The 10,973-nt window shown below is 42.9% G+C and overlaps 1 protein-coding gene across 3 annotated transcripts in view; it reads right to left on the bottom strand.

The window, feature by feature from the left end:
• RASSF3 (Ras association domain family member 3) overlaps positions 1-10,973 on the bottom strand; it is an 80,183-nt gene that overhangs the window by 54,909 nt on the left and 14,301 nt on the right. Inside the window, exon 1 of one of the 3 annotated variants that reach the window (XM_017733189.1) lies at positions 228-401. The exons of the other annotated variants lie outside the window; for them this stretch is intronic. Within the exon in view, the coding sequence (XP_017588678.1) occupies positions 228-386 (159 nt within the window). The 5' untranslated portion in view covers positions 387-401. Of the gene's footprint in view, positions 1-227; positions 402-10,973 lie in introns of those variants that run through there. 3 annotated transcript variants of the gene reach the window in all.

The following is a 10,973-nucleotide window of genomic DNA, read 5'->3' as shown; positions in this document are numbered from 1 at the left end:
GCCGGCCCGGGGCCGGACGAGTCCCTGACCCCGTCCCGGTCTCCTGCCGGCGCCTCCGCACCCCCATGCTCATTACCAGCAACGAGGCAGCTAAGGGCGGCCTTCTGTAGTAAGAAGTTCCCAACCTTTTCCCTAATAATTACCCGATTTCAGTCTTCTGTGCACTGTAAGAACAGTCATTAAAAAAATGACCGACGGCAAAATAATGGGGAGAGCTTTTCCCTTACAGTTCTTTCAGCAATCCGTGAATTCCGGCTTCGCGACCGGGGGCAGCCGCACGGCACAGAGCAGTCACAGCCTCCAGTTCCGCAGCTGTGGCGGTGCCCGGCCGGGGCCGCTCCGCGCACCATCACCAGCCCACGGACTATTAAGTCAATGGAATTCATCGCCCCAGGATGTAGCGAGGAGGGAGGCTTGCACTAGCGAGGAGACTCACCAGGGATTAGATATGTGTGCAGATAGCAGGAACATCCAGATCTGCAACTGGAAAACATTTAAAGCACAAAATTCCTGATAAGATATAGGGCAAACATCAGATTCATCACTACTGGGGGAAATTACGGACAATGCCTGAAGGTCAGGTCACTCCGTAATTACCTGCCTCTGAGTCTCATGCCTTCCCTTAATTTATCTAAGGCTGATCACTGTCACCGACAGGATACTGGGTTTAAGGTACGGCTTCCTAAAGCTATGCAGCTGCCCATAAAAGCAGACTTGCCTTTCCTCCACGCCCTTAGCCCGGCGCTCTTGCTGTCCCCTGTACCACGGCGGTGGTCCCATGGGGGGAAGTGAGTCACTTGCTGCCGGAGCAAACCCCCGAGACATGGGCATCAGAAAGGCGATACCTTTCAGCAACAGCACAGCCTTAGATTAAACATATTTGAAGTTGCGCATTTACACATCAGTTCCTGTGGTCTCAGTACTCAGACACAGATGTATCTGGGACACCATTAGCTAACATCTCCTTTCCCTCTTCCTGATCCCCATCTCGCTGGTCCTTCACACACTCCTCATCTGCTGTGCGTGGCTGTTCCTATCCCCATATCCAGCCGGCGATTGGGTCCGTTTCTGCCAGTAGGTGCTCTTCCTGGACCGGTATGCCTTACATATTGACAAAGTCACCTCAAAACCAGCAAAACAACTCACACTGAGAACTAGAACTGGTGAGTCAGTTTGGGAGGTGTTAAATACTTACTTTTCCATCAACTGATTCTTCCAGATTTTTGTATGGAGTTTGGCATCTGGCAGATTAGAAGGCTACATAGCTTTTAAAAACAAATAATTGAGTTTAACAGCATAGATGCAGATGTGTCCGATCTTGAGCCTACTTGTCGGCACTGTAAAGCCGTGTGGTATGCAAGATAGCTTTAAGTTGAATGCCAAGTTACTTGAATGCAACTAAAACATTCTAAAATGCTTGCTGTAGACAAACAAGCTTTGTGTTACCTGGCACACTGAGGCCAGACCCATGCCAAAAGGAAGTCCCACCAGAGATCTGCTGGGCATGCCTCTGAACCTGTCCAAGACCCAGTAACTCCAGTTTACAAAACTGTTGGAAAAAACATCCCTGTCCATTATCACAATTAAGGTGAAGGATTTTAAGTGGCTCGGGTGTGTTTAAAAACGGCATTTGTGTTTTGAAACTACGAAAGCATTTTTATATATTATTTGCTGGCACACTTGATGGACTCCCCAGCAACCAGAGGCACTGTGTGTATAGCTTGTTTGCTTGGCTGCAGTCTCAAACCTGATAGTGGATGGGTGGAACATTAAGCTGGCAAAGAGGATCATCAAGACAACAAGCTGCTGCAAAAGAGCTCAACTTCATCTGTGCAAGATCAGTTGCCAGTCCTGGGCTCAAGTTTATATATTCCCTGGCAGCAAGGCATGGCATTCACCTCATCTGTAAAGCACCATTTATATTGGTAACACCAAAAGATTCACAGTATCATTTTCTCCTTCTGCAACAAAGAATGATGAAGAAAACATGTCTGTTTTCTGTGATAGATCTTCCAATATTAGTTCACTCCTCCACTGTAGCTCAGTTTTTAAGCCTACTAATTTTGACAAGAGATTTTTCACTTTATTTTTTTTCAGACGTGGCACTGAACCAAACATTTCACATGAAGGTACAAACAGATATGAGGCCTTTCAGTTTTGTTTTGTTTGGTGCTTGCAAGTAATGTACCCAAAACCAAGTATTTTTCAAGGTACTCCTGTGGATTTCACTTGTCCCCTGACAAGTACTCTTCCACGTTCTCAAACTGACTTTTTAATCTTACATAGGTAAGATTCATCCAAGGCTCTTTGTTAGGTGCTGCACTGAAACCTCTATGCTACAACACTCGCACTACTTTTGGTTCATTCTGACAGGCCTCTTAAATAGTCAACTGAAAAAAAACCAAACAGCACTGCAGAATGAAAAAAAACAGCCATGTCTCAAGATAAAGGTAGTAATAAGTTTTCTGAAAGCATATTTGTTCTTAAGAAGAATTATGGAAGAATGATTAGGTAAAAAAAAATTAACTTAAGAGCCAAGGAATATGGCACAGGAGTGAGATCTGAAACACGGAGCATTATGAGGTTTTCAATAAGTCCTTCTGAGAAATAATTCAATCCGATGAGAAATTAAATCAACTGTCAATCAGTTATCATAGGATCACACAGACAGCAAGAAGAGAGGAGGGAGATGCTTTTTTCTACATGAATCATTAAGTTCAAGTAGCAAGTAGTGCTACAAATGCACCCATGAAGAAAAGGAGAATGAACTTTTTTTTCAATTAAAGTTTGATTACATAGATAGAATTAATTAGGATTTTTAAACTGTAGCCAGCTAAAAGTGGTGGCCCAAGTAACACAACGTAAAATAGTAATAGGCCCTCTGTTTCAAAGGAAGAATCTCATGAATAAAATAAGAATAAAAAGCAATCACAGACAAAGATAACCTGTGTGACATACAGTCATTTGTTGTGTAGGAGGAAAAACAACAATTTAAATGACTGTTCCTTTCTAGGACAAAATTCAGTTTTAAATCAATTTGTGGTTTTGGAGAGTCAGCTGAGAGAAATGAAATATCAAGCATAGCTTCCAGAGAAGTGAAAGCTGACTTCCTAAATGGCAAAACAGGTGTGAATAGTTTTATGCATCGGGCAAGAATTAGGACTTTGAACTACCATAACTGAAATAACCCTTAGAACCGGACATCAAATTGCATAGAGATAGATTGTTTCACAAGGTCCTTCAGTTTCATTGCTTTATTTGTATTAAAATATCACTTTATTGAAGTGATCACAATACCACAGGAAAGTATGGTTGAACAGGACTACACAGATTATTAGTTCAGTCAATTCATCTCCTGCTCTGAAGAAGAACCAAGTGCTTTATGCCATCCCTAACAGTCCTTTAGCTAAATCATTCTTAAAACCTGAAATGGTGCTGTAGCACCTCCACTATAGGCCATCCCTTCCAGTGTTTAAGTTATTTATTGAGTTAGAAAGTTTTTACTAGCATCGCATTTTAAATCCTTAACCTTGCCCATTTGTTTCTTAACAAAAGAAACAGAGGTAGAACAGTTAATTGCTGGTTTTTTAGAGAAACCTTTTCGGTATTTGAGGACTCTTTTTCTTCCTCTCATTCTTCTGCTTCCCAGACTAAACAAAGGGACAACTGATAAAACATCCTATAGAGTTTACATTAACTCCATTACCAACTGCATGATGTTTACATGTTTCTAAAACATCCCCTCAGCCCTCTGACAGAGAAACTGGGAGGACTCATTGAAATGGGAAAGCCGCAAAACATTCGCATGGCCAATAATCCTGCTTTGAGGCTCGGGACCAAGATGCTCACTTCTGCATGCAAGCCTTGGTCTTCTCTCCAGACTTGTGACAGACTACATCAAAAGGCATTGGGTCAAAGGAGCAGGAAAGGAAAAAGCAAGGTAGGGCATGGGTTGGAGGGTCCTGTAGCATTTAAGATTGCATTTCTATTATAATTTAAAAAGTAATGTGGAGATCTCAAGAGAAGAATTCCTCCTTTTCTACTTCCCCTGACTTCAGTCTCCCCTGGGTGAAATCCTGCGAGGATGCTTACATGCTCTGGCAAGCAGGACCTGTGATGGCCCTGCAGCTGCGGGCAGCAGCCTCCCGTGGGGTGGGAGCAGTGAAGGGAAGCAGGACACGGGCTGTGGGAAGGAAAGGGTCACAGGGACTAAATCGGGACCAAGATGCTCACTTCTGCACGCAAGCCTTGGTCTTCTCTCCAGACTTGTGACAGACTACATCAAAAGGCATTGGGTCAAAGGAGCAGGAAAGGAAAAAGCAAGGTAGGGCATGGGTTGGAGGGTCCTGTAGCATTTAAGATTGCATTTCTATTATAATTTAAAAAGTAATGTGGAGATCTCAAGAGAAGAATTCCTCCTTTTCTACTTCCCCTGACTTCAGTCTCCCCTGGGTGAAATCCTGCGAGGATGCTTACATGCTCTGGCAAGCAGGACCTGTGATGGCCCTGCAGCTGCGGGCAGCAGCCTCCCGTGGGGTGGGAGCAGTGAAGGGAAGCAGGACACGGGCTGTGGGAAGGAAAGGGTCACAGGGACTAAACTGTGGGAAGGAAAGGGTCACAGGGACTAAACTTCCTTACGCCCTCTAAATCTGCTTTAGCATCCCTCCAGTTTCACCAGTGCTTTGCAGGAAGAGTCTCATTAACAGCCCTAGCAGTATTTAATTCTAACTGCTATGAATTTTCCAGAAGCCCCTTGCCCCTGGCTGTTTCAGGAACCTTTTTGGTCATTTATGGAGTGCTATGAGTCTCTCTCTCCCCCTCTCATTTTCTGCTTTCATAGGTCTTTGCAAACCCTGTCCCTGACTGTGGAAACAGTCTTATTGATGATTAGTCCCTATGGGACTAATCTAATACTAAATTTTAAGATATGCTTAGGATTGAAATCCAAAGGGGTTCCTACCAAATAGCACATTTGATTTGGCTTCTTTGTAACACATTTAACAGGGAAATATAATTATTCCATTATGTTAGTTATTTAAATTATGTCCATATAACAAAAACTTGTCCTAAAAACAAGTTGCAGAGGAAAAGAGACAGTTTGTAACAGACTGTCCCTTTAAATAAATAATTAATCATGTGGGTTTAGTTTTTTTTACATTCCAGCTGAAAACAGCAGTAATTTCAAATGATCAAAGCAAAGCAATAAAGTTGAAATACAACCAACACAGAATATCTACTCAGGCCTGTAGTTTCCTTCCACCAGTAAACTTTCTGTTTACTCATTTCTCCCATTTGTCTTGAATTAATAGCTCAGGTCTGTTTAGTACCACTGGCAGCAATGACAATTATCCTTTGATTCATACCCCGGCAACTTGTTAATTCAAACAAGGTCATTCCAGCCACACAGGCTCATGAGTGCAGACAGAAAACAAACAGGAGCCAGGTAAACAGCCTCTCCCCATCTCCTGGTGAAGAAATGCCATGGGGACAGGTACTTGTTACGGCAGTCACAACCTTAGACAGTACTGTCGGTAATCCTTTTCTGGCTCTTAAAATTCTTGATTCTGCCCAACCCTTAAGCCCCTTTGGGGCAACTTTTCATCCAAAATCCTCAAAAAGGAAGGGATAGATGGAAATTTAAAATAACCCATGTCATCGCTTTCTTACATGTTGGCACACTGTCACTCACCAGATCTCTGTTCTTCATCTACCATACTTGGACTGGTCAGAAGATAACAGAAATCAGAGTAAGTTCACCTTTCCCATCCCAAGGGTTGTGCTCAGAGCAGTCAGACCTACACTACTGTGAAGGGAGAGAGAAAGTGGATGGAACAAGAAGACTGTGCTTGTCTCCTTTCTTGTGATGCTGCAAACATGTGGCCACCTACCTAAATGCACTGTGTGACTGCAATCAATACAGCTACTCATAATTTCAAACATGCACATAGTTTGGAGGATTCTTTATCTCGGTTGCTACCTAAAGCCGTAAAGATAAAATTGTACCTTTCTGGCAGTTTTGGAATTACCATCATCCTTGTGTTAGAGTTGGACAGCTTTCCAGAGTATTCTATACCCTTTATCTCAAACAGATGTCATCAATTCAGCTTAGACAGATGACTCAAGGTTGGCCAGGATAAGACTACAAGTACAACCTTCACCAAGGGAGTATTTCTGCAGTTTGAAGACACTGACATGGAGTCTGGCCTCATCAGGTGGTATAAGCACTCACCTTCCCACATCCTGCCCGGCCCCAAAACCCACTGGGACCAACTGAAAGACTCCCATTGCCTTTGAAAGGATTTTGATAAAGCTGATAAAGCAGTCCTTTGCTGTATCGGTATGCATTTTTCTTTCACTTTTTTGCATCCCAGTTAGGCAGAAGTGCTCTCCAAAACAGAGAGGCTTGTTAGCAATTTTCCTTTCTTCCTCTCCTGTTGATTATAGACTGCATTATTAAACAGGTACTTTCTTGTCACAGATCCAAAAAAGTAGATTTTACAATACAAATCATGAAAAACTATTTCATATGGCTGTCATATGTTTAATCAGAGGGCTCCAGAGAGCTGTGCAAATGAGAAGTGACTCTTGCCCTGCCCTTCACTCTCATTTCAAAGGTTGGATCAGGGATATGTCAGTAGTAGTAAGAATTCAAAGGTGAGAGCCATGTTTCATCTGGCAACCCATTCCCTGCAGCAATGGCCTTTTTAGCTTATGCTGTAGCCAGTCCCAACAATGTCAGATAAAGTCTGTCAGGACCCAGATGTAGCCCAGAAACCCCAATTCAATAAAGAGGTGAATAAACATCCTTACTCACACAGTCCCATTGATGTGGATAGTCAGACATAAGTATAAGCAAAGGTTGGCATAAGGGAAGCTTCAGAGGCCTGGGAGTGCTCTCATCCAATTCTCTGGAAGCACCCATGCCTTGCCAGGGCAAGCAGTAGAACTAATACATGAGAGAATATAATCTTAAGGAAATACTCAATAACAAAATGTACAGAAAACAGACATTCTCCTACTTTAATTCAGTTCCTAATTGCTAACAGTGTATAAAAATACTCAGGGCAGAAAAATTAACTAGGACCTTCTGTTTTAAGTATAGAAACCACAACTGTGGCAGCTCAGCATGCTTTGTGGATACCATGAAAATGTGAGCCCTACTGTGCTGTAGCTGCAATCTGATTCCCAGCATCTGTCCTCAGCTGGTGAATCGGTGGGGGAAGGGGCCTTCTGGTCTGGGAATCACATCCCAATTGTCATTTCCTAGACAAAGAACTTGAAATTGTCTTGTCATAATGTGTATGAGATGACATTTTGCTCTGTTTAATAAGTCTGACTGCTATAGATCATAGAAACCCCCTAGAAGCTGCCCACACAAGTTTAGGACTTTCTAGTAAATCATCTCAACAGTCTGTGAAGACAACCATCCCAGAAAAACAGTGCTGTTTGATAGGACAACAGATCTGACAACTTGTTTGCTGAAAGGCCTGCCTAATCCATCCAGTCCACCCTTAGCTGGAAAAACCTGAAAAAAATCGCCTTGAAGTGCAGTGCCCTGTGCCTGTGGAGCCAGCCCAGCCCGCTGAAATGCTGGGGGCTGCAGCAGGGCAGCCCTGCTTGCCTGCTCTGCCCGCCCGCTCCCTCCCCAGCCTGCAAGCCCAGCAGAGCGGGAGGAGCTGCCAGCTGCTAGCGCAAGGTAATTGGGGTTTGGCCCCCGTACTTCTGCAGGGCTACGGAACATTTCACATTCTCAGTAGGATGTGACCACCTTTGAATATTTTGCCATGAATCAAGCTTTCTCTTAGATAAATCTCACTAACTCCTTTCATATCTCGTCTGTGTCCCATTCACTGGCCCAAGACCTTTCTGATTCCCATCTCTGCTATCATGCTCTTCCTCCCTACACTGAGAGAGCACTGCTGCAGTGGGAGAAAGAAGTAAGAGAGCTTGAAGAAGAGACAGGAGTGCAGGAAGTGGAAAAAGTCAGAAGTGAGAAATAGGCAAATCAGCAAAGTAAAACCCAAATTTAAAAGATAGTATTTTAGAAGAGAAATAAACTTTTCCTCACCAGAATTCCATAAAATTCCAAAACAAATGTCTGTAGAGGTTTCTGGGTGGAAAAAGAGCACATGTTTAGGAAAACTGAGATGTATGTTTCTCATTTTGAAGGAAGATTTAGAGAAAAAAAAATACTGAAAAATTAGAAATTAAAATTATGAAAAAAGTAATCTATGTGGAAAGGCAGCTAAAGAAAGCATATGTATCAGGGCTGAGAAGATACTGGAGAACTAGAAAAGAGAAAACAAAAGGAAAACATGGTGCTTTTTCTTTCAAAATTGCGGAATGACGTGTACACAGCATCGCAAATCCTCAGTTTAGGAGATTTAACATATGGAGGGAAAAGAAAGGGAGGAAGTGGATGCTTTACATCAATGAGAAGTCCAGCAGAGCTGCAGATCACATGGGGCTGCAGCCTTGCCAGAGGCGTCCTGGTTCAGTAGGGCTCTTGCTCTCCTCTCCCTGTATTTTATCAGTCAGATGTAGTGACAGCACTTTGGGGAGAAAAAAGAGGTAACCAGAGGGGAAAAAACCCAACATATGCACTTAAATGCAGTAGGAGCACCATTCCCAGCCCAAGGGAAAGAAGCCATTTATGCCCCTCACAGGCTGCCACGTCTGGTCCCTGCAATGGGTGAGGAGGTCAGAGCCCGAGCCCTGGGCTGATGCAGGGAAGTTTACATTACTTATTTTTATCTATTTCATTAACAAAACCCCCATAATGTTATAACAAATAAATACAAAGGAGATATATTTGGGTCTCAGAGGCATTTACTTGAAAGGTGGGAAATGCCTCTTTCATGACTGACTGCCTCAAGCTTAACATATTCCTGCAAAGCCTGCATGCAGGGCATGACCAAGACCCTCATTACTTCTCTGGCCTGCAGCAGAGGTCAGACATGGGTCAGTACTGAGGTCACAGAGGAAACTGTAAATCTAGCAATTTATATACTTTTGTCTATTTGTTATAGGTAGTCTTTTACACATAATGTGCACATGACCTAGAATTTATAGGACTTGAGCCAACACTGCCAAACAGTTCTGCTTCCCAGCTCAGCCCCAGGGTCTAGTGTGGAGTCCCCCAGTCTTTTTCTGCACTTTACCATCCTCTTACACTATCCCAGCCAGTGTCACCCACTCAGCCCCCCACCCCCACATTTTCCAGGCATTTTGAACTGATAAAATATGCATGCCATATCCTGAGTCCACACATGCAGGCATGTAGGACACAGCCAGCTCTGAGAAATGTGGACCCGAGTTGCTTTATGGTACCTGGCCAGAGGCCAGAGGTCACTCCCTAGGATGGAAGCCTTTAGCCACAGAGACAAATAAGCATGGCTGGCTCAGAAACTGTGCTGCATCTACTCATTATTTTTCAGACTTAACTTTAAAAGCAAAATATTTAATTATTTTAATTTCACAGTCTTATGTTTACATTGCTTATGTTTTCATTTTCTAGAATGTTAGGATTGTTTTCTAAAAATGAGTGTTTAAAACTTTTTTACAGAAAAAAACCCTATTCCTACAAAATAAATTTATTTTCTTATTTAACTGAGCTTGCATGATTACTCTTTCCTGTGATCTGAAGAGGGAGGATCTGAGGTTTTAGTGCTGTTGTCATCTGGATGGACATAAATGGTGGAAGAATGTGTTAAAAAGAGGTTTTATAGTGCAGAGATTTTAATATGAAACGTTGCCAGTTGTGAGACACAGCAAATTGTACAGCAATCCTACAGAACAACATCTCTGGTATTTTCCCACCACGGCAACATCCAAACTCTAATGCCATGCCTGTAGATTGATTTTTTATGGCTTTAAAGAGTGTAAACCCTGAGCTTCTGGAAACCAAAGTAGCTGTAAATTAAATACAATTTTTACAAAATCATGTGTAATTGCTATCCAAGGCTTTCACTTCAGACACAGCCCAGACTCAGTGCACTTAGGTACTGCTCCTACGGAAGGTTTCAGTTTAGCACATGCAGAGGGGCCTTATACAGGAGCAGTCTGTATTTAAGCGCTGCCTCTCCAGCATGACCTACACTTCGTGAAAACTTGGTACAGCCAAAGAAGAAGCTGGGGGAAGGGAAGCAGAGGAGCAAAGCAGATGTGTCTAACTCAGGCTGTCTTACAAGCTATGACTCCAGCATTTGGTACCAAGCATATGCTATATTTTCTACTTGAAAGCTGGCTGCCAGTTCAAATGAAAATGGTTTTGTATGTGCTGCACCATAAAATTACACAGACACAGAGACACAGGGGCCACACTAACTAGCTGTTTACCTCTGTGCTTCTACCACAGCACATAAGTTATAATCGGAGGAAGGAAACTCCTAGGAGATGTGAAGGCTTTAATTGTTTCAGTGTGCAGATGGTTTGCATTACAGTGAATCGACACAGCTCAAGGTCAACTCATAGTTCAGCAATAGCTGTTTGGGCAAGTGAGTTTAGTTTGTTTACACCTCTTCTGGGAAAGTTTTAACTGCTATGTTACTTATTTCATAGATATTTCTAGACTTAAGAAACACTGCAACAGGTGAAACTGGAGGAGCGTAGGTTGCCACAGACATTTCCCTCATGTCTGATGTTTAGCAATTTTTAGAGCAGCTAAATATAGCTTTTTTCCTACAACATTTGAGCAACATGTTTCATCATGTTCTCTTTTCTGTCACTGACATAGAAATGCTTTTGTTACAGGCTCACAAAGACATCTCCCACAACTCGTTTCCTTTGCTATGTCGAGACGTGCCATGCAACCTGTGCACCTAGAGACTGAAGTATGGCACAAGTAGTTACTCCTGCCCTTAACTATCACTCTGAGCTGCGTCTCTCTGAGAAGTTCCTGGTCCTTCTGCACAGGCAGCTCAGCTCTTTGTGAGGCAGCTGCTGAAACGCCTCAATCTTGGGGTTAGAAGGTG

Source organism: Corvus brachyrhynchos, unplaced genomic scaffold (assembly GCF_000691975.1).
Source record: "Corvus brachyrhynchos isolate BGI_N302 unplaced genomic scaffold, ASM69197v1 scaffold32, whole genome shotgun sequence".
NCBI classification, from domain to species: domain Eukaryota; kingdom Metazoa; phylum Chordata; class Aves; order Passeriformes; family Corvidae; genus Corvus; species Corvus brachyrhynchos.
Note: the sequence above shows the minus strand (reverse complement) of the source record. Positions and strands in the feature narration are given on the sequence as shown.